The sequence below is a fragment of the Molossus molossus genome, unplaced genomic scaffold, assembly GCF_014108415.1.
Source record: "Molossus molossus isolate mMolMol1 unplaced genomic scaffold, mMolMol1.p scaffold_m16_p_1, whole genome shotgun sequence".
In the NCBI taxonomy this organism is placed as follows: Eukaryota; Metazoa; Chordata; class Mammalia; order Chiroptera; family Molossidae; genus Molossus; species Molossus molossus.
The window spans coordinates 29,193,443-29,217,473 of NW_023425344.1; the positions used below are offsets into that span (position 1 = coordinate 29,193,443).

The following is a 24,031-nucleotide window of genomic DNA, read 5'->3' on the forward strand; positions in this document are numbered from 1 at the left end:
TGTGGGGTGGGTACTAGATGAACACCAAATGCTTCCTTAACACGGGGGTCATGATCAGTGTTATAAACAAAGGTGATCCTTATTGGACACTTAACTTTGGGATGGACTAGAATTCCTCAGCTTACTTTGTCCCCTGGGCAACATCTAGTATGATGTCCAACACATGAGTACAGTACATGTTGGAGAAATGAACACGTGGATGATATTGTTGAGAATTTAGACCAATGACTCTTCAGACGATCAATCCACAGACAAACAGGAAACTGGTAGGCCACGGCAGCTATTCTAATTTAGGAGGGGCCCAGACTTAGATAGGAATGGCCCAGAGAGTGGGATTAATGCCCAAGAGATCATATCTTCCCATGTTTCACCTTTCTTTGTAAACAGTTTTTACTTTTTGTGAAATCTCCTCCCCCTCAATCAAAACCGGCTTTGAGGAAAGGAAGAGGCTGGAAGCACATTCATGTAAATGTGGAAATGGTAAAAAGGGCTTTGCCCTAAGCCTCTAGAGAAAGCACTGTTCCGATGGTGGGAGGGATGTTCAGTAGGGACCGGGCTTCCCATCACCCTTACTATCAGCCCAGGTGGGCCGGTACTCTCTAGTAAGGCTGTCCCCTGAAGGGGGCGTGCTGGGTGCCTGCTGTGCCGTCTGGCTGGAAACGCTGAGGGTCAGACTTTCTTGCAGGGAGCCTTAGCAGGGATGGCAGCTGCTGCTGCTGCTGGATCAGGGAGCTGCGTCCTTTGCCATCTCCCTGTGGGAAGAGTTTCTCCGAGCTGGGTCTCTTGATTATCCCAGATCAAGAATTGTGCTGTGGGGACCTTATTAGATACTTTTGAACTACAGTTCTTCCTCAAACTGAGGATCCCAGAACACTCAGTTCTACTCACAAGTATCAGTGATGATGACTCATTCTTGAGAAGACACTGGAATTCAGCCAGGAGAATATCATTGCAGGAAGAAGACAAGGTAACAGAGTTTCATGTGATAGAACAAGGAAGCCCTTTATCTCATATGTGTCCAGTGATGAAAAAGGAGGGGGCATAGTGTACCCACTAATAGTTGACTCTGTGACAGTGAAGTTTTCTGGGACCTTATTTTAGAAAAATAGCAAGTGTGGGTCTCACTTTTCTAGTGCTTGATTACACACACACACACACACACACACACACACACACACGCCTTGGGCCAGGCTAATAGAGCCTCATGGGAAATGGAGCCCTGAAGAGTTCACTGGGAGGTTTTCAAATGCAATCTTACTAGGGAAGCACTTTGGGGATGAGAAAGCCGAAGGAAGCTTTCTGATGGATGACTGCTTGGCATCTGTGAGTGTTACAAGATATGGGCAGAATGTGCAAGTGGTTAGAGGAAGATGGAATGAGGTTAAGGGATGACTTTGTGGTGCATTTCAGTTCACTTTGAAATTATGGATTTAAGAAGGTTGGCTAATGCTGATGTCCATGGTGGTTTCTTTTGGAGTCTTACTATTGTATTTTAAAAGTAATTTCAAGTGGGCATGTACCACTAAGGCACAACTAGGGTAGCCTAGTACATGAAGATGACTAGAGAGTTATCTCCTGAGAAGTTGAATTTGCATGAAGAAGTATTAATCAGAAAGAAGAGGGTTGGTCATGCATGGAAACAGAAAACAAACAAGTCTGAGAATCGTACTTTTACAGTGTTTGTTCAGTCACTGTTAGTGGGGAGAGAATCTTGGCTAATGGACTTCCTGTATTCTGACTCATTCACAAGGCCATAAGGAGACAGTGAACCCGTTGAACCTGAGGTTAAAGCATGTTGTTGACCATTCTGGTACTCAATGACAAAAGAAAGAAGTTCCCATATCTCCTAACAGTGACACACATCTCTATTACACGAGAAATCTCTTAGATTAGGATCTTAGTTCCCCCCGGAATTTTTCTAGAATGCTGAGCAGGGTGCTCTGAGCACAAGCCAAATCACTGAAATATTCAAATTTTTTTATTTTAAAATTTTTATGTATTTATTTTTTTACTTGAGTGGTGTCTGAAAGAGCCCTGCTGTGAGGAATACCAGACTGAGAAAGAGAGGGACTTATGGATCCAGTGAGACCTGCTCACCTGACAGATGTGGCAGGAGGGAAGTCCTGGACTTGTTCAGGGTCATTTCATTAGCCAGGGGTCGAGCCTGACCCAGGAGTCAGGCCTCCTGTGCCACACTGTTGTTATTGTTTTTTCCTCATTAGTGTTTAGATTATTCTTTTTATAAAAAATAATTTATTAATATGCTTTAAAAATTACAGATGTCCCTCCTTTCCCCCCCTTGCCACACTTTTTTGAGAGTGACTATTTAGTGATACCAGCAAATACTACTTCTACCCATGAGGGAACTGCAGAACATATTTATATATTTCGTTTTACAACGAATAATGAGTTATTTACAACTTTTTCTTTTGTTATAAAAGCTGCATGTGTGTATGAAGGAAATTTGGAAAATACACATAAGCACCAAAAAAGGAGGAAAAAAAAAGTGTGTGATTGTACCAGTAAAAACATTGTCAACATCTTGGTATAGTTCCTTACTCCTTACTCTATTTTTATTGAAAATCAAGATCATGTAGCTTATACTGTTTTGAACTTGCTCTTTTTTTCATGAGACTTTGTTGTCATGTAATTTTTCCACATTATTAAATATTTTTCTAAGACAATAAGGAATTCAATGATAAAGAAGGTGTGTGGTTCTGTTCTCCTTTGAAAAGTTATCCTGTGTGGCAAGTTGTCTTGCATTTAAAAAGTGGAGACAAATTAAGGCAAAAATGAATAGATGGCAAGTCAATTCTGCATGTTTTCTGAAAGTTTCTGCTGCTAGAAACAAATTTAAGATTGTGCCTCCTGGTTTCAAACATGTTGATAATATCTGTATAGAGGGAGGCACAAGAGTTGGCATAAAGGATGAACATTAAACTCCAGGTAGGAGTGGTGGCTACTCTAGTAAGAACTGCAAGTCACCCTGCCAAGGGCAGATGGTTATTCCGCAGCCCTCTGTGCTAGGACCTGTACTAGTTGCTCCTCTATGGATATCTGGTCAGTGATGTTTTCTCAGCTGTTTAAAGGTTGCAGGGAATGCTTTTACCAGGCTGAGAAGTTCTGTCTGTGGTATGGGCATTTGGGAGGCAAATGAGTGATGTGGTCAGTGGTTGCCTTTTTGTCCAGGAAAGCCATGAGGATGCCTTGGATAACAGGGATTTTGTGGGGTTTAAATGATGATGACCTTTGTGCCCTTCAATCACCTCGACCATCTAGTTGTTCTGCTGCCCAGGTCTGTAAATGGGTTGGTGTTTTCTCCATTCAGTCTCTGAAAACTCTCCAAGGCATTCAGTTCTCTGTGTCACAAATTATACCAGTGCAGTCTAATTTGGACTGGGACATGTTCCCAGGTAAAGAGGTCCACATTCTGTTTCTATCTCATATAAATCTAAGATGGTTGCTATTGAACAGTCTTGAAATCAGACACCTGCTGGGGGGCCCCTTGTACTTGGCTTGGCTGATGAGCCCATGCTGAGGGCTTTTTAGTACACATGCCCCTGGGCCAAGGTGAGGGGTAGAGACAGAAGGACAAGCAAGGCAAGAGGAAAAGCCTGGGAGTTGGGAAGGTCACTCATGGCAGGAACTTGGAGCTGTCTGCCCCCTCACACTTCTCTGTTCACATCTGCTCTCAAAGAGGCTTGTGATACCACTGCTTTCATAGAAACATGGAATATTAGCACCAGAGGAGCCCTCAGAGCTAATCGAATCCAATACCCAATTTTACAGATGAAGAAGCTGAAGTATGGAGAGATTAAATGGCATGAGCAAAGTCACATAGTTAATGATAGAGCTAGCACTTGAACCTGAGTCTCAGTCCAAGGCTCTGTCCCTGCAGGCTGCCTCTACATAAATATTGACTTTCCATTCATATTTAGTTTTATATTTATAAAATTTCTCTATTACAGAGGAGGAATTGCTGAGTCCTATACTAAAGGAAGTTAGAATCAGGCAACACAAAATCTGCAGCTAAGAAAAACGTTCCGTGAATGTAGTATAGTATGGTGCAATTTATATATATGTGTGTATATATATATATTTCATATGTGTATATATATGTGTGTGTATATATAAACTATATATGTGTATATATACATATACACATACACACAGACATATATATCAAAGTGTGTGTATGATAATTACACATATGCATCCATATGTGGATGCCTGTGAATACATGTCATAATTAATAGCTTTGGGAAAATGCATAGGAAACCTAAGGCAATGGTTGCCTCTGAGAAAATGCCTGGGGCCCTGGAGGGCAGCAGGCATAGGAAGGAGACATATCTTTCACTTCTGTATTCTTTGAATTTTACTGTAGGCATGTATTAACTAGTCAACAAAGTAAACATTAAAAACAATTAAAGATCACATGTGAGCTCAAATAAGGGAGAAAAATAACACACACTGGGAGTTAGTTCCTGGAGGAGGTGGCACTGGAGCCGGACTCCGGGACACAGAGAACTTTACCAGGCAGAGTCGGAGCAGGGAAGGTCCTATTTCAGGAGATGAGAGCAGCGCGCTTAAGGCTGTTGCTTCAGGAAAGACAGGGGGAGTTGGGGGATGTTACGTAGTCTGGAGAGACTGCAGCGATGGTTAGGTGAAGTGGGATCAGGAGGGAGGAAAGGTAATGAGAAGAGGGCTGGATGGAGGTTATTTTATAGGTTGTAAAAGGCTCTTGAAAATTGGCCCCAGTGTCCCTTTTCTAAGGTCATCTCCCACCTGTGCTTGAGAAACACAAGCCAACTCTCTACCATCCAAATACACAGACCTTTCCCATGTGCACACCTGGCACCAGCCACTTCCTCTGTCTGAACTTGGCCCACCACTCCCATTTCCTTTCCTCCTCCAAGGCCCGTTTCAAACGTCACCCCTCCCTCCCTCCCGCTCTCAGAGACAGAGCGCGCTGTCCTCGGCATTTTGCATGCGCCATGTTTTATAGCACTTGTCCATTTACATTTTCTTTTTTTTTTTGTGGGATGAAACTGAGCATGAGGTTATTTGTATGCAGAATGTTGCTTCTTTTCTCTCTAATTTAGGATTTTATTCTCTAAGGTCCCCGCGACATGGGACCTTACTATGATGAAGTGCAGCCATGCCTCTGCCTTTGCATGGCCGGCACACTCCCTCCCCCGGGGAGTCATTTCTTCTCCTGGAGAGAGAAAAAAGTGAGGGTCAGAGACATTATTAATTAAGTAAAAAAAAAAAAAAAATTGTTTAAACCTCTAGGCTTAGTCTAAGCTATATCAACTTTTTAAAATCTTCTGTTCCCATTAGTCTCTTTGAGCCCGGCTGCTGTGGCTTAGTGGATAGTCCCATGGACTGAGAGGTCCTGGTTCGATTCATGGTCAGGGCACATGCCTGGGTTTTGGGCTCGCTCCCCAGTAGGGGGTGTGCAGGAGGCAGCCGATGCATGTATCTCTTTCACATTGATATTTCTGTTGCTCTCTCTAAAAAATCAATTACAAAAAAAAAAGCAGGTCTAGTTTAAAGCCAATTAAATTAGGCAGATATCCTGACATTTTTTCTCAGAATTCTATGGGATTTGGAACTTAATGTTAATAGAATATTATGCATAAGCAATGAATTAAACAGTAAAACAAACAAACAAACAAAAAATGGATTCTGCTCTGAAGTATCCTGGTTGTCTCAGGTTGTGACAAACTTGTTTCTCCCGGTTGTTATAAGTCCTTGATCAGAAGTTGAGCATCTAGGGAGACATTTAATTTCTCTGCTGTGTGTTATATCTGCAATACAATCAATATAGAAAGCACATTAATCTATATTCCAAAAGGGCATTTAAAAAACTTAAGAAAGGCTATACCCACTTGTGTTCGTAGATTATTCCTCTTTGTTCTTTTTCTTCCTTAGACAATTTAAGGAGTAACTGCTGCCCTCTAGTATGGTTTTATCGATAAAAGGACATGCATAAGATGAGCTGAGAATCTACAGCGAGCTTGGATTTTCCCACCATCATGCAGACACTTTGTCCTGCTTGAACCAACATCCTTCTGGCCATTCCGGCCATTCTGGGCATTCTGGGCATTCAAGGGCACCAGACCAGGATTGTCTATTTATTTTTCCATACAAATGGATCCTTTATCAAATTGTTCAACTGCTTCCTTTTATTCAGTTGCTAATAATGTCATGGTTACCCTTCTTGCTCAGTACATATAGGCAGACTCCTTTCTTTTGAATGCTGTATTGGACTCTACCGATGGATATGGCAGGGTTGATTTAACCACTGCCTCTCGATGGACTTTTCAGTTATCCCCAGTTCTTTTTTTTGCTGTTATAAATGATACAGCAATGAAAATTCTTGCACATAGGTCTTGACTACTTGTGTATATACGACAGGACAGTGTGTTTAAAGAACAGGAATTTCTGGGTTAAAAGGCATATGCTTTGCCCTAGCTGGTTTGGCTCAGCGGTTAGAGCATCGGCCTATGGACTAGAGAGTCCTGGGTTTGGTTCCTGCTAAGGGCACGTACCTTGGTTGTGGTTCATCCCCAGGCCCGGTTGGGGTTGTGAGGGTGGCAACCAGTCAATGTATCTCTCTCATGTTGATGTTTCTCTCTCTCTCCTCCCCACTCTATCTGAAGATAAATGCAAAAATGTCCTAGGGTGAGGATAAAAAATTTTAAAAAAGGTATATGCTTTGAAAATTTTAATAGCTACTGGAAAAGGGATACCAAGGGCAGGATGGTAGAAGGGGTCCACTCAGGTACAGGCAATAAGGGAATACATTATCTGTTGAGAATTTAAAATCAACAATAAGACCAACATGGGTCTGCTTTTTACTATTGCCATGTGCTGGCAGTAATAAAGTCAGAGTAAATTCTTAGTGGTGACTTTGAGGGCAGATTGCAGTTCCCACGCCTGTGGCACTACATACATACTCCTGAGTTTAAATAGTAGATTAGAAACAGACAGCACAATGGTTATGGAGACTATGAAACAGAACTTGATTTACTTCAATTCTGTTTCTCTATGTGACCTTTTGGAGTTCTGTGTTTAAATTGAAAACAGTAAAACAGAGTGCAAACTGCAAAGTGTAATATTTTGATTGATAAATACAAGTTTTAGTTCATTCATGAAGTATTTCACTGCATTTGAAAAATACTTTTAAAATGGAAATTTGACTCTGGGTGACAAATATACTAAGTGTGCAGTTGGATTCGGTTAAATTGCAAATGTCAATGCACCTTTGACATTGACCAATGATGTGTGAGGATATCTGTTTAAGGGAGCCACTATCTTTCATTGTTGTTAGAAACCAGGCCTGGAGGAAAAAAGAAATCACCCACCAGCTGAAAAATGTCTCTCCAGTTCCAGCCTTTATTTTAGGATCGTGTCTTAGTCTGCTTGGGCTTCTATAACAAAATGTCATAGACTGGGTGGTTTATGAGCAACAGAAATGAATTTCTCACAGTTCTAGAGGCTAGGAAATACAGGATTGTGGTCCGTGCAAATCTGATGACTAGTGAGGACTCAATCCCAGAGTCCTAGCTGGTGCATTTTCACTATGTCCTCATATGGTGTAAGGTGCTAGGAAATCTCTGGGGTCTCTTTTATAAGGGCACTAACTTTACTTATGAGGGCTCCACACTGACTTAGTCACCTCCAAAAGGCCCCTTGGGGTTATGTTTTATCATATGAATTCCAGGGACATGCAAACATTCAGATCACAGCAGATTGCTTAGTTTCATCAAGGTTGCAATGGTAGGTAGGCTTCCTCAAAATGAGAGCTAGTGGGAAGAGAGGTAGAGATGGCATTGCGAATGGGCTTGGAGGCCTGATTGCTGGGGTCCAAACCCCAGTAACTCTCCTCACTAGCTGTCATTGTAGGCAAGTTACTGTAATTCTGTACCTTAGTTTCCTAGCTGTAAAATGAGGAAACAATGATATTGACCCCATAGTACTGTTGTAATGATTAATGAGCTTTCATGAACAACTGCAAACAGTGCCTGACCAATGGTAAGTTCCATGTTAGTGTTTATTTTTATCCTTATCTACTAAGGCTTGGCATTCCGCCAGGCAGGGGAGATAGCTCCTTTTTAATTGCTTTAAAAATCCTACAAACGATGTGTCATTATTCACATTTTGTAGTTCTGGTTATGTGACTTGCTCAAAGTTATATTGCTAATCAGTGATGAAGATGAGAATCTAACTGAGACCCTGACACCACAACCTGGGCTCTTCACAAATGATGGAATATTGGCAATTTTAGGCGTTGAACCTGAAACCAAATCATCACACTCTATTCAGGGCTCTGGGCTAAATACCCAGAACAAAATACCTTGACTTTTACAGCTTGTGTGATTTGTAAATTAGGGTTTATCTTAATTCTAGAGAATGTTAGAAGGCCTAATGATTGCCCCTTAAGAGATGTGATTTATCTCTCAAAGGAAGTTCACCAGAAAGGGAACATCTGTTTGGAAAGTATTTTTATATAAAAACTGGGAGCTATCTTTTGAGTAAAAAGTCACCAATTTGAAGAATCTAAGTTATCTCTATGTGCTTTGTATTTAAATTATTAAGGAAATTGAGTATGGGCTGTAAAGTGTAGATGTCATACACAGTATTTGAAAAAATCCTGTGTAAATGGAAAAAGTGCTGACTCAGCCAATCCAGTCTCTGGATCTCAAGTCAGCCCCCAGTAGCTAACCCACTTCTTCCTTGTGGGGGAAATGAGTGGGTTGAACGAGGTGACCTTTCAGGCATCTAATCATGCTGTTTCTTTCCACATCAGGGGACATACTATTTTATATTCTATTTAGGGGTTATCAATGATGGGGGAGTGCCAGGAATTAGGGGAATGCCCAGAATATAAAATACATATATAAAAAGTTGCAACATATTTATTTAACAAAAAAAAGATTGATAGCCTTAATCTTTAAAAACATTTTTAAAAATTATTTTAAAATAATGATTACCTTGCTAGAAGAGTAGGTAGAATAGATGACTTACAAAAGAAAAAATGTAAGTGGTCAATGAAAACATGAATTTTAATTTTCACTAGTCATAAATGAGATGCGAGTGAAAACAAATCAAATTGGCAAATATTATACCCATTGGTAGTTGGTAGTATGAGCAAATGAATACTCGTGTACACAGCTTATGGAATATAACTTGATCCAACGTTTTCATCTCTTTGGTTCCAGTAGTTGCACTCATATCTAGTACTAAAGAAATAATTTATACTTATACAAATTTATTTTTTAAATATTCACTCCATGCTAATATGGTAAAAATTAGAAACAATTAAAATGCCCAACAATAGGCAATTGGTTAAATAAATAATGCTACATTCACATAAAACAATATTATATAGTCATTAAAATTCTATTTGAAGAACCTTAATAATATAGAAAATATTAATTATGTAAATGTTAAATAAAAAAGCAAGATGCCAATGTATATATAAAGTGTGGTATTAGTTCTGAAAAAAATGACACACTGAAAAAAGAAACAGGAAAAGGTACACTAATATCTTACAACTTTTGGTTCTAGGTAGTAGTTGGTTTTTTCCTTTAGGTCCTTTCAATAGTTCAGTGTTTTTGAAATGTTCTATAGCCCTGGCCAGTTTTGCTCAGTGGTTAGAGCATTGGCCCGTGGACCAGAGAGTCCCAGGTTTGGTTCCCGCTATGGGCATGTACCTCGGTCGCAGTTTTTCCCTGACCCCAACCTGGTTGGGGTCATGTGGGTGGCAGCCATTCAATGTGTCTCTCTCATGTCAATGTTTCTCTCTCTCTTTTCCTCCCTCTCTCCCTCTCACTCTATCTGAAGATACATGCAAAAATGGCCTAAAATGTCCTTGGATGAGGATAAAAAAAATAAAAATAAAAAAGAAATGTTCGCCCTGGCCGGTTTGGCTCAGCGGTTAGAGGGTCAGCCTGCGGTCCAGAGAGGCCCGGGTTCGGTTCCCGCGAAGGGCACGTACCTCGGTTGCAGTTTGTCCCCGGCCCTGGTTGGGTCATGTGGGTGGCAACCACTCGATGTGTCCCTTTCACATCGATGTTTCTCTCTCTCTCTCTCTCCCTCCCACTCTATCTGAACAAAAAATGGAAAATGTCCTCGGGTGAGGATAAAAAAAAAAAGAATTAAAAAAAAAAAAAAGAAATGTTCTATAATCTATATGTATTATTAATAATCAGGAAAAAAGAGTGTATAGAAATAGTCTAGAGAAAATGAGGAGAGTCATTAGCCAGTGTGGGGAGGACATCTTCAGTCTGATTAGATCAGCAAATGAGAGGGGGATGCTGTTCCCCACTGATGGCTTGAATGTCTGTATTGAATGATCATAGAGGTAGTGGTTCTGGCATGGGGGTGGGGGGTGAGGAAACTCTGGGTTGTAGTGAAGGTCCACTCAGACATCAGACAGATTTCATATTTTCACAGTGAGTAAAGATCAGACGGATCTACTTTAAAGAGAAAACATAAAATCCTAAAGCAGAAGCCCCCACAGCCCCCTCACCTTGTCAGACAAAAAAGACCTGCAGGGCAAGAGGGTCTTTCTCACTCAGAGTTACTTTGATTTGTGATCTGGTTTTGTGTGTGTAATGCATTTTCACTCTTGAGTTTCTTTTCTTTTAAGTTATTTTCACTATGACTTTTTTGCTCTTTTGCAAAGAGCTAATTCGGCAGAATTGGGGCAAAGAAGACCAAGAGACGTTAGTGGAGGTGATTATACCGGTTAGGAAGTTAAGAGTGCAGGTAATGTCGCCCTGGCCGGTTTGGCTCAGCGGTTAGAGCGTCGGCCTGCGGTCCCGAGAGACCCGGGTTCGGTTCCCGCTAAGGGCATGTACTTCGGTTGCAGTTTGTCCCCGGCCCTGGCCCTGGTTGGTCGTGCGGGTGGCAACAACTCCATGTGTCCCTTCACATCGATGTTTCTGTCTCTCTCTCCCTCCCACTCTATCTGTACAAAAAATGGAAAAATATCCTCGGGTGAGGATAAAAAAAAAAAAAAAAGAGTGCAGGTAATGTCAAAGCAACCAAGAGCCTCCTTTACACCTTTCAACACAGGGTTCCCTAATCACCATTCCTTTCTCCACCGGGAGAGTTCACTGCTCTCTCTTTGGGTTTTGTAATACTGGTTCATAACAACACCGTCACAGCAGTCACTGTTTGAGAGTGCCTGTTTTGTTCCGGGCACCGGTTGGACATACACTAATTCTAACACAGCCCTTCAGGGTAAATACTTCAGTGGCACTCAGTCTGTGCCAGGCTTCATTCCATGTGCTTTACATACACTAACCCATTTAATCCTGTACAACAAACCTGTACCATAGGTACTATCATTATTCCCTGTTCACAGATGAAAAAGCTAAGATTTCGTAACTTTCATGAGATCACACAGCCAGTAGTTAGTGGAGCTGGGGGGCAGTATAGTTCCAGAGTCCATTCTCTTAATCGCCATGTTACCTCCTCTACTGACAAAGGACAGATGTCAGAGAGGTTAAGCAATTTACCCAAGGTCTCACAGTAAGTCACAGATATTGGAGCCAAACCCAACTGCCTGACCCCAGAGTCTGTGTTTTCCTTCAGACTCTGAATTGCCTCTCTCTATATAGCAGAGTTTGTCAAACTCTTTATGTAAAGGGCCAGATAGTACATATTTTAGGCTTTGTGGGTCATAAAGTCTCTGTTGCAGCTTTGAGTTGTAATGAGAGTAGCCATAGACAGTACATAAATGGAAGAGCATGGCTGTGTTCCAATAAATGCTATTTTATGGACACTGAAATTTGAATTTCATATAATGCTCACATCACAAAATATTGTTCTTTTGATTATTTTTAACCACTTAAAAAGTAAAGACCATTTTTTTTTTTTTTTTTAATCCTCACCCGAGGATATTCTTCCATTTTCTGTACAGATAGAGTGGGAGGGAGAGAGAGGAAGGGAAAGAGAGAGAAACATCGACGTGAAGGGACACATCGAGTGGCTGCCACCCGCACGACCAACCAGGGCCGGGGACAAACTGCAACCGAAGTACATGCCCTTAGCGGGAACCGAACCCGGGTCTCTCCGGACCGCAGGCCAACGCTCTAACCGCTGAGCCAAACTGGCCAGGGCGTAAAGACCATTTTTAATTCATGGGCTGGCCACACAGAAACAGATGACATGTTTGGCCCACGGGTGAGCCATAGTTTGGCAACCTTGCTTGAAAGTTGATAGCATCATTACATATGACGGTTTGATACGCATGTATCTGCTGCTTGCTCTCTCTCCTCAAACAGTTCAGCTTGGGCCCCAACATGCATCGCTTACGGAGAAAATATGAGTCCCTTGGTAAATGGCATTCACATTCCGTAGAAGTTCAGAGACTCTGATGTGACTTCTTTTTCAGCGTGCTCGGTGGGGGCTGTACCCTTGATTCCAGTTTTTCAGAATCTTCCTTCTGTTACTTTGAGAGAAGTTATGGGAACTACATTCTCCCATCACTTTAGTTTTGAGATAGGTTCTGGTGTCTCTTAATGGTCCTGAGCAATTGACTGACTGGCTGTCCTTGTTTTTGACTCTGTATTGGACAAGCTAAAACCTCTAGACCTTTGGTGATAATCAACTATTGTGCTCTTGGGAGTGGAAGGGACCAGGCAGGGCACGATGGCTGGAACAGGGGAGGGGAAGGGTGTCACAGTCCCTGCTTGGCCTGGGGGTGGGGGATGCAGGGCTCACAGCTCAGAGAGGCTTCAAGGGTACAGAGATAATAAAAGGCCTCAGGGCTTGGTGATGTTCCATTTAAATTCAAATATGATGGGGCTAGATAGACTTTAGGCTTAGGAATATCAACATTGCTTAGATCTTTGACTTTGGAGAACATGTATTAAAAGTTGTAAACCAGCATCTTGCAAGCAGACTTTTAGAACAAAAAGAACTGAGAATGATCTGTGTATAAAAATATACTGATTTGGAAGTAATTTGCTTTTGTGATTGTGAGGGGGAACTTCATTATTATTTATAGCAATTACAAACATGCTACAGGAAATTAAAGTAGGGTTGAGAATTAGTTAAATTAATTTTTGCAAGAGGAAACAAGATAAAATAATACTTGAGAAGATGTTCACTGCAAAGGCAGTAACCTTATTTTTAAAAATACTTTATAGCCCTGGCCAGTTTGGCTCAGTGGTTGAGCATTGGCCTGCAGACCAGAGAGTCCCAGGTTTGGTTCCCGCTAGGGGCATGTACCCCTCACACACATACAAATATATATATATATATATATATATACACACACTTTTACTGACGTTTGATCTACAGACAGAGAAGCAAACATGTCATGGGTCTACAGCTTGATGAATTCTCCCACTGAACACACTGTGGAACCAGCTTCCCGGTCAAGAAATAGCATGCTTCTTGTAACATATCAAGAACTGGTTTAGCCCTGGCCGGTTTGGCTCAGCGGTTAGAGCATCGGCCTGCGGTCCTGAGAGACCCGGGTTCGGTTCCCACTAAGGGCGCGTATCTCGGTTGCAGTTTGTCCCCGGCCCTGGTCGGTTGTGCGGGTGGCAGCCACTCGATGTGTCCCTTTCACATCGATGTTTCTCTCTCTCTCTCTCTGTTCCTCTCTCTCCCTCCCACTCTACCTGAACAAAAAATGGAAAAATGTCCTCCGGTGAGGATAAAAAAAAAAAAAAAGAACTGGTTTATATGTAGGAGCAATGAAGACCTGGTTGGAAGGGACGGCTGAAAAAGTGTCTTGAAAGTTTGCATAGGAAGCATAGCGTTACCGGGGATGCACTGGATCGGGCTGTGGGAATTACAGTGTGTGGGTAACATGGGACCTGCTGCATCTCTGGAGTCAGACTGTTTCGGGCTAACTTTGCCTTTGCGATTTTCTCACTGTGTGACTGAAGGCAAGACTGTCACAGCCTGAAGTCGCTGTAGTTGTGGAACAGTAATCTCCAGGAGGACAGCAACTATCTCCTTCACCATTATGCCTCAGGATCTCGTGCAGTGCCTGCACAACAAATGGTTAAAAAAACCGCACACACACAAATAAAACAACTAATGAATAATATATACAAAGAATTTGGTACAGTCCCTGGAACATGCTCAATAATGTAAATAAAAGTCACAAAATGACCCATTGGCCCAGTAATGCCACATTTGTGAATATGTTCCCCAAGAAAATTGTCCACATAAAAATAACTTTTTATATACACACACACACATGTGTGTGTGTCTACGTATAATTACATACACACAAGCCACATATATATGGGTATATGTATAAAATGGCACAGCTGTTAATTATAAGGAAATGCTAAACTGACTCAAGGACTCTGCTAGCAGTGGGGATGGATGTACAATTATGAATTGTTGGAACAATGGAAAGCTATTTATCTAAAGTCTGGCAAGTGTGTAGACTATGTTGAAAATAAAATTTTTTCAAAATCTGAAAATACATTTAGAAGATATATACAAGTGTATATTTATTAGAGAATGAAAACTGAGTGTTTGGAGTGATAAAATTTAGAGATGGTTATGCTTTTCTTTTTTAATATTAAGTTGCATAAGAATTTTTGAATTGATTCTCTTTCCTGGCAAGAAAAAGAAACAAAATAAAGCATCCAGTCCCCCTTGCCAGATGGGGAGCTCTCCATGGGTTCCCCCTCCCCGGGCGAGGCCTGCTCTGGCTGAGGTGTTCCTTCCGGACCGTGTAGGGGTCACTGATGGAGGGCACTGGGTGGGAGCTGAGTTACTGAGGAGCATGACGATTTCCTAATCATCTAAATGTGTTAGATTTATGGCAGAATCAATTTCCTTAATGAATGAATTGACTGCTGCCAGTGCAGGTCCTTTGCCCGAAGTTCTTTTGAGGAGCGTGCATTTTGATGTATTCTCTGTAATTGACGGGCCATCCCTGGCCAATGGCTGCCGTGCGTTCACACACACACACACACACACACACACAATTTCTTTATTTTCATTTAAAATCAGGAGAATCAAATTTAAAGGAAAACATTTACTTTATTTATTTATTTTTTTATTGAGGTGACATTGGTTAATAAGATTATATAGGTTTCAAATGTACATTTCCATGATACATGATCTGTATATTGCATTATGTGCCCACCCCCCAAAGTCAAATCATCTTCCATCACCATATATTTGGCCCCCTTCACCCTCCCAGTCCCCTTCCCTCTGGTGACCACCATACTATTGTCTGTGTCTATGAGTTTCAGTTTTATATTCCACATATGAGTGAAATCATATGATTCTTAGCTTTTTCTGACTGACTTATTTTGCTTAGCAGAACATTCTCACAGTCCATCTATGTTGTCGCAAATGGCAGTATTTCATCTTTTCTTGTGGTTGAGTAGTAGTCCATTGTATAAATGTACATCTTCTTTATCCAATCATCTATTGAAGGACACTTCTGTTGTTTCCATATCTTGGCCACATGTGAATAATGTTGCAATGAACATAAGGATACATATATCTTTGCAAATTAATGTTTTCACATTTTTCGGGTAGATACCCAGGAGAGGGATTGGTGGGTCATGTGGTAACTCTATTCTTAATTTTTTGAGGAAACTCCATAGTGTTTTCCATAGTGGCTGTACTAGTTCACATTTACACCAGCGATGAATGACGGTTTTTTTTCCCCTCCACAACCTCTCCAACACTTGTTACTACTTGTCTTGTTGATAATAGCCATTCTAACAGATGTGAAGTAGTATCTCAGGGTAGTTTTGATTTGCATGTCCCTAATGGCTAGTGAAGTTGAACATCTTTTCATATATCTGTTGGCCATTTGTATATCTTCTTGGGAGAAGTGTCTGTTCAGGTCCTCTGCCCATTTTTAAAATTGGAATTTTTGTTTGTTTGGTGTTGAGCTGTATGAGCTTTTTACATATTTTGGATAGTAACCCCTAACCAGTCAGAGCTGGTGTTTGTGAATATCTTCTTGCATTCAGTTGCTTACCTTTTTGTTTTGTTGGTGGTTTCTTCTTCTGTGCAGAAGCTTTTTAGTTTGACGTAATCCATTCTTTTATTTTTGCCTTTACTTCCTTTGTCTTTGGGGTCTAATTTATAAAATCTTCTCTAAGACTAATGTCCGTAATTGATCTTAGAGAACCTTTAGTACCTATGATTACGTCTATGTAATTTATTGTTTCAGGTCTTATATTTAGGTCTTTGGACTATTTTGAAATAGCTTTATACATGGGGACAAACCATGGGTTCATATTTTTGAAAAAGAAAACAGCTGAGGGTTCCATCAGCATTTTGAAGTAAGCCACCTTATACAGTCCAGATAACCTAAAACCTGCTATAATTATTAGTTAGTAATAGTCATCATTTCACCTAAGTCTTATATTGTGCTCTATGGTTCTGAAGGGGCTTTCTTACATGACAAACAAGAGAGTGGTTCCAAATGTACAAAGTCTTGTGAGAGTCCAAGCACAGAGTATTGCTGTATTGTTATTATTTCCACCTGAACCTTATAAGTGCCCTGTGAGGAAGGTAAGGTCAATCTTATTCCAGTTTCACAGATGAGGGATAAACCTAAGAGGACCACCATTTCAGCAGTGTGATGATGACCATGTTAGAGGTACAGGCAGCTGGGGTTAGTATGGCTACACAGAGAGCACCTGGTCTACCAGTGGGTCCGGTGATCAAAGAAGATTTTCAAGAAGAGGTGAGAGTTGGGGGTCGGGGGTGGTGGTGAGTGAAGGGCAGGTCTTTCCAGGTACATAGAGAAGCACAGAGTATGTCTGAAGAAAGAGTGATAGTGAAGATGGTTATCTGTTGGTTGGGATGAGAACTGAGGATTTCCTGCTGACAGCCCTCAGTACTCCAGTAGATGAAATGGACTAGGGTGCTCACCCTAAGCCCTTCCTTTCGTCTGCCTTTGTCCCTTTGCTGTGGCCGGTAGAAGCACCCGACACCTCTGCCTTTGCACGATGAAGCTTCCTTTCTGTCGTTTCTCTATGTGTGAACCATAGGGGCCTGTTGAAGGCATCCTTTCTGTGAAAACAGTGAAAAAAAGGAGAAGGGATAGAGAAATCAAGTTATGGAGACCTGAGAGGTGCTGGGATGAAAGGCTCTTAAGTTCTAGTCTGCTTTAAGTCCTGAAGGGTCACTTGTGGCGCTCTCTGAAGTCACTCGCTCTAACTCTTCTGCATTGAGAGACATATGATCGGGCCGCTTGTGAAATATCACTGAAAACACACTTCTGTTTCTCACTTGGCAACCCTTTTAGGGAGGACCGCTCCCTTTAGGAGAAATTCCACCGAAATCAAGCTCATTAACCTTCCACATGGACGATGTGACCCATGGTGGCTCCATCTTGGGCACAGGTGACACACCATCTGAAGACGATCTGTCATGTCTATATAGGGTATTGCTCTAACCTGGAGCCGAGCTCCTCCCCGCCCTCGCCCAGCTCCTTATTTAGCCATCTGCTGAAGGCTATCATGTCATCAAAGTCTATCTCCGTCCTTACTGCTACGGAATAATGCAGAGGTTTATGTTCTTGTATTCGCTGTGGCAGGCAATAAAGGTTTCTCCTTTGGCTTCAGTTTTAATAGAACCACAGAGAAAGCTAACCTCGTTCAACCACTCTACCGATTGGGAAATGGTGGCCCAAGAGCTGACTTGGCGCCTCTGAGCGGGACAGGCTGGGAGGGAGGGTCACGACTTTTCTCCAGTGGGACTCTGGAGCGCTCTAAATGGCGAAGCTGCAACAGACTTTCTCTGTCCGTGTTAGCGATATGTTTTAATGCTATAAGACCCCCCCCCCCCTTTTTTGTAGTCATAACTGGGTATAAGATACACAGAGTATCCTTTGCTGGAAAAATCCTCTTTAGTGCTGCTAAATTCCCCGCTTATCGTTGATAACTGTTTATCATTATATTTAGTCATTATCTAACAGTGATATTAATATTAAGGACTACTTATTTTGTGTTTGCTATGTGTTGACTATGTACATATAGTATGTTTACATTGTGCACTGTGCTAAGGGTTTTATACCTCTAAGCACACTTACTACTCTCAACAACCCAGCGGTGGAGGTATTATTATGTTGATTTTACAGAGGAGGAGCCTGAGGCTTCAGGGTTAAGAAAGTTCTCTGAGGGCCCTGGCTGGTTTGGCTCAGTGGTTAGAGCGTCGGCCTGCGGTCCGGAGAGACCTGGGTTCGGTTCCCGCTAAGGGCACGTACTTGGGTTGCAGGCGGGTGGCAGCCACTCCATGTGTCCTTTTCACGTCAAAAATAAAAAGAAAGTTCTCTGAGGTTGTCATACAGGTAGTAGTTTGGGCAGTCCAGGTTCAAACCAGATCTACCTGACCTTAGAGCCTGTGTTCTTAACAATTTTGCCTCATCTACTTCTTTTTGCAGATATTTAGTCAGGAAATTTGCCTTCTATTCAATCTATTAGAAAGATTTTATTTAATAACCAAAAATTATGTGTACATTTTTCCTAGTTCTGGTCCTGCTACACTGGGGTCAGAATAAAGCTTAAAAATGCCTTAAGAGGTCTTAACTTTGACCGTGGTAACAAGGTGGGGGGCGGGGTGTGTCCCCCAGATACATATACTTAAGTCATCTGTAAGTTTAAGAATCTAAAGTTTGAGACCTGATGGAGCCCCAGGGAGACCTTGTTCAAAGGCCTGGTGACAAAGAGATGTCCAGGACCATCATCCATGAAGAGTAACCCAATATGAGTTTTCAGATGGAATCTACCTGAACCTTTGACACCCTGACCCCTATGCTATGGACATTCAATATTGGTATTTTAAATAAATAGCAGTGGAAATAGGCAACAGGATGGCTCTTTACAGATCCCACGTGCCAGGTTCTGTGCCAAGCCAGAGTCCCCACATGCTGAATCCTTTCAACAGTGACACAAAAGGTGCTTTTCTTGTTCTCATTTTTATAAAAAACAAAACAAAACAAAACAAAACACCAACAGCACACCAGAAACAAGACTTGAAGAGGTTAAGTAACTTGGCTAAGACACCCACCCCTTGTGAGTTTAAAAAAATGAATATTTGAAAATCATATAAATTGTTTATTTGATTAGCTCATTTACAAAGGTTATTATATCTAATTAAATAAACAGAGACTATGGGTTGATAAGGATAAAAATGCCTTGGAAGTGAATGTCAGGATTTAGAGGAGTGATCTTTAAAAATGGAAGCAGACCGCCCTGGCCGGTTTAGCTCAGCAGTTAGAGCGTCGGCCTGTGGTCCAGAGAGACCCGGGTTCGGTTCCTGCTAAGGGCATGTACCTCAGTGGCAATATGTCCCTTTCACGTCAATGTTTCTCTCTCTCTCTCTCTCTCTCTCTCTCCCCCCCCCCTCCCTCCCTCCCACTCTATCTGAACAAAAAATGTCCTCGGGTGAGGATTAAAAAAAAAAATGGAAGCAGACCTCTAGACCAGCTTTACATTGCTTTATGTGTGACGTGTTAGGAAGATCACAGTGCGGGAGTTTATAAGCCCAGATTGTATTAATAACCTTTACCTGATTTTGATCTGAAAGACTTTCCTTTGGAAGCTGGGCTGGCCTTGACGTGATGCGTCTTGGCCAACAGGACACTGTCTCCATAGCTGATCTCATCGCCTGGAACTCTCTCACCTACAGTGAATGAGAATTTACTTGACCCTTTCAGGAAATTCAGATTCCGACATATTTATGCAGTCCTGTGTAAGTCACAGGCACTGAATATGGTGACTTTTAAGCACATTATTTTGTTTAACCTGGGGCCTAGCAGAGTTCCTGATATATAGGTAGCTATCCAAAAACGTTGAAAGAGAAATAATTTAATCCTCACATCTCTGAGACGCGGTTCTTAAATTTATCATAATCTTGCAGATGGGCGAAACAGGACTTGGAGATCAAGTAACTCATGCTCAAAGCCATGTTGCTGTGTAAGTGATAGAATCTGATCTCAGAGACAGACATGCCAGGGTCAGTGCCCTTTCTGCTGTATCAGTGGCCACTTTTTGGGAAACCTCAAGGGAAAAACACAGCAAATTCTTAGAGTTCTGGTAATTTTTTAAATCTGACTTCAATACAAATTTCCACATAAACCAAGGACTGGCTGGTTAGCTAATAAATGAAAGGAAGTGCTTGGAATATCAGTGTTCACAATGTTTCTCTTCCCTGCAGTTCCCAGGGTGGCTGAGATCCATCAGAAACTGACGACCGAGCGCTGTCAGCGGCCGGCCCTGCCTCTTGGAGCGGAAGCCAGAGAGCTGTTTGAAAACGTCTCATTCACACACCAGGTTGCTATTGAGGTCTTTTTCATGTTATGATCAGAGCAGTTGCTTGTGTTTTTATCACTAGGCTGATTTTTGAGATAAAATCAGCTTCTGCTTCTTGACTGGGTGGAGTTGTGGGTGCATGAGCGAGGGGATCAGATCCAAGCCTTCCTTGCTGGGGAGGAGTGGGTCAGACCAGTGGGCAGGACGGCTACACTCGCGTGGACCCCGTGTTTAGTCAGCTTGCCAGTGAGGACCCTGTGTTTAGCCATCGAAAAAGGAAAAAGAAAGCCTCAATTTTCCCTCTTCTCTTTCTTTTCTAGTTGAAGACCAGAGCGTGGAGCCATTCAAAGTAGACTGAGGTCTCTCTCGGATGGATGGAGAGAAGTAGCAGTCTGCAAAGTGCTGTTGGAGGTCCTGAGAACACACACCCATCTGGTTGTTATTCCCTGTGTTGAATGGCATTTGTTTCAACCATCCAGGGATTCTGAACTTGTAACGAGGGATCCAGGCTGGGAAGATGTTGAGTTCCATCAAGTGTGTTTTGGTGGGAGACTCTGCTGTGGGGAAAACCTCCCTGTTGGTGCGCTTCACCTCAGAGACCTTCCCAGAGGCCTACAAGCCCACGGTGTATGAGAACACGGGCGTGGACGTCTTCATGGATGGTGTGCAGATCAGCTTGGGTCTCTGGGACACAGCTGGCAACGATGCCTTCAAAAGCATTCGTCCTCTGTCCTACCAGCAGGCGGATGTGGTGCTGATGTGCTACTCTGTGGCCAACCATAACTCTTTCCTGAACCTGAAGAACAAGTGGATTGGTGAAATCAGGAGCAACTTGCCCTGTACCCCCGTGCTGGTGGTGGCCACCCAGACTGACCAGCGGGAGATGGGGCCCCACAGGGCCTCCTGCATCAGTGCCATAGATGGGAAGAGACTGGCCCAGGATGTGAGAGCAAAGGGCTACCTGGAGTGCTCAGCCCTTAGCAACCGCGGAGTACAGCAGGTGTTTGAATGTGCGGTCCGAACTGCTGTCAACCAAGCCAGGAGACGCAACAGAAGGAAGCTCTTCTCCATTAATGAGTGCAAGATCTTCTAACCTCCAGGAGACTTCACCCAACGCTCATGTACTTACCCAAGACTACTGGGGACAGGGAGAGCAGGCCAACAGCAAGGACTGATGCTCTGTCGGGGTACATCCCTAGCACTGTTTCCTTTCGGATTTAGTTTGCTGATGGGACTTGGCCATGGGATATTTTTATTAAGTACACTCTGCAAATGAACTCCTCATCCAGTCCAACTAGGAGATCTCTGGGGAAGCTATCATGAATTTTCTATCTCCGATTAAAAACATAAAATGGACTTCATAATTTTGGACAATGAAGTGAGTTTTCCAAAAAATTCTGTATTTAAAGACACATTTTATTTAAATGATAACACAATGTAGAACTCTTGTATATAATAGTTTTCATGTCTGAGACACTCACAAACACACACTGCTGTCGGAGTGAAACAACCTTACAGGACTCTGCTGTGTGTTTGTGGTGTTATTTTCATCTGAAGTAGGAATTTTGTTGGAGCCACTTGCCTACTAGATTTTACTAGGTAATCGAGTTTCAAAACGTCCATTGACTTTCCACCCAGCTGTTGTTCAGTTTGTATATAAAACACATTCAATAACATGCTACTTTAATACTGCCTAATGATTTTAAACAGTTATCCGTCTATTTTTCTGTAATTTTATAAAAAAGTATTTCTTATTTACGATACTACCTTTCAGCCAAAGAACTCCAGTTATGCACTAAGTATTCCTTTTTCATTTACCAAAACAGATGAGAGGAAAACCTTTGGGTAGAGAATCAGATTGCCCCTAGTGATAGCAGCAGAGCTTGGAACAGAATTTAAAGATCTCATGTTCCTTGAATTTGTTACTTGAGCTCTTAACCGAGCGGGCATGACAACATAACTTATTAATTTTAGGATCTAATCAGAGTAATTAAATAAGGTGTTTATGTACATATGTGTGTACCTATGCAGAAAAAAGTAGAACTTATAGCTTTTACTATTTTATGAATATGAAGCACCTGAGTAAAAAAAAAATTAAATTCTAAGCACAGGAAACAGGAAAACTGTATAGCAATTTTTCAGATAATAAAATGTTATCAGGGAAAATAGTGAATTAACAGGGACGCCCTCAAACCCCATTCTATATTATAGCTTAAAAACAATGGTATTGGTCATCTGTTCACGTTGAGAACAGCAGACCATATAAATTTTGAAGGCTGGCACCAACTACGTCATTTACTCGCCCAATCAAATAAAACTTGAACTACTCTGAACCACATTTATTAAAGCACATCATTGTTATGGTATAATATGGCCATTACATTCAAATGGTAAGGCAGTTGGCATACATGACTATGATTAGATTTCTGTTGACAGACCAGACTGATTTTTCTGTTTCCTTGTGTGGTCAAGTCTCTATAGCTATGATCGATGTCGGAATCAAATGTGTGCCCCATACTGTTCTCTCACCCACACCCAGTGAAAGGGCTGGAACCTGGCTCTTAGTCTCTGGGGCCGAGGTTCCTGAGGCTCCCTGGGGCTGATGTGTCTGCCTCCCCGCAGACATCTCCAGTCCTCCAGTGCCTTGGCTTGTCCTCGCCTCTACGTCACCTGTGTCCCTTCCCTTGGGAGCCGGTGTATCCAGCTCTCCGTACTGCACAGCCAGAGTGTTGGAGGGTTTAAAGGGCCAGGCAGGGGGGCTATGGGAGCTCACCTTCCTTCACAGCCCTGTTGAGCTTCGTCCTTTCTGTCAACGTGCAGTATTAAATAGCTCATACGGATTTTCCTTCAGGGCCAGTCTTTAGGGTGGGCACCATCTACTTATTAGCAGGAATGAATTTCTGTTCACTCAAATTGTCTGTCCCTGAGATTTTCTTTCTTGCTGAAGGGAGATGAGAGGTGGCGGTATCTCTGAAAATGGGGAAGTGGTTCAAAGTGAGGGAAAAGGAGGTGATTCCATTCTAGAGGAGAAGGGAAGGCCAGAGAGGGCGTAGTCGCCTGGACAGACACACCATGAGCCCTCTGCCTCCTGCAGGAGCCACGCCTACATGTTCCCTCTGGGAACCCTCATCCCTGAGAACAGGAATCCAGGTGTAAACCCTCCCCAGTGATGGGCCCTCCGATGGGACTGATGTCCCCAGGGCCAGCACAAGGAAGAAACCGTAGCTAAACAAACTTGTGTTGAATCGGAGAGAGGACAGAAACTGGGCTGCTGGGTCGCAGAGTAGGCAAAGGAAGGAAACGGACCCCCGCCAGCCTTGCAGGGTAAGAAGTGAAAATAGGTCATTTTTGTTGGAATCCGTGCAATGTATGCTCTACGTGAGCGTATGCTCATGTTTGCCTGCCTAGACGCAGGCACACGTTTCTTACACTTCAGAACTTGCACGACCATCCGTGAGACTAGAATACGTTGACTCTTAACTCTTCCAAGCAGCACTGTGAACTATGCTCTTGTTTGCACTAAAGAGTTGATTTGAGAGGTTGAGTTAGTCATCCTCTTTCTCACTTTCTGCTGACTATTTAAATGGGAAGCAGAATCTCGTGTGATGAAGTTAGGCTGAGTGACAAGAGTTGTGAGCACCCTGATGGTTACTGATTGCTGAGCACTTCGCATGTGCCCACAGTGTGCTCAGCACTGTGTGCATCTGTCACCACGTGGTGTGTAGGTGGCCACGCTATAGTGAGCACCACCA

At 42.4% G+C, this 24,031-nt stretch overlaps 1 protein-coding gene across 3 annotated transcripts in view; it reads left to right on the top strand.

Annotated features, from left to right (window-relative positions):
* RHOH (ras homolog family member H) overlaps positions 1-22,260 on the top strand; it is a 72,330-nt gene extending 50,070 nt beyond the window's left edge. For all 3 annotated transcript variants that reach the window (XM_036265821.1, XM_036265832.1, XM_036265810.1), the window contains 2 exons: positions 20,185-20,300; positions 20,600-22,260. In XM_036265821.1, coding sequence (XP_036121714.1) covers positions 20,797-21,372 — 576 coding nt within the window. In that variant the 5' untranslated portion in view covers positions 20,185-20,300; positions 20,600-20,796 and the 3' untranslated portion in view covers positions 21,373-22,260. The remainder of the gene's footprint in view (positions 1-20,184; positions 20,301-20,599) is intronic.
* Positions 22,261-24,031: the final 1,771 nt, after the last annotated feature.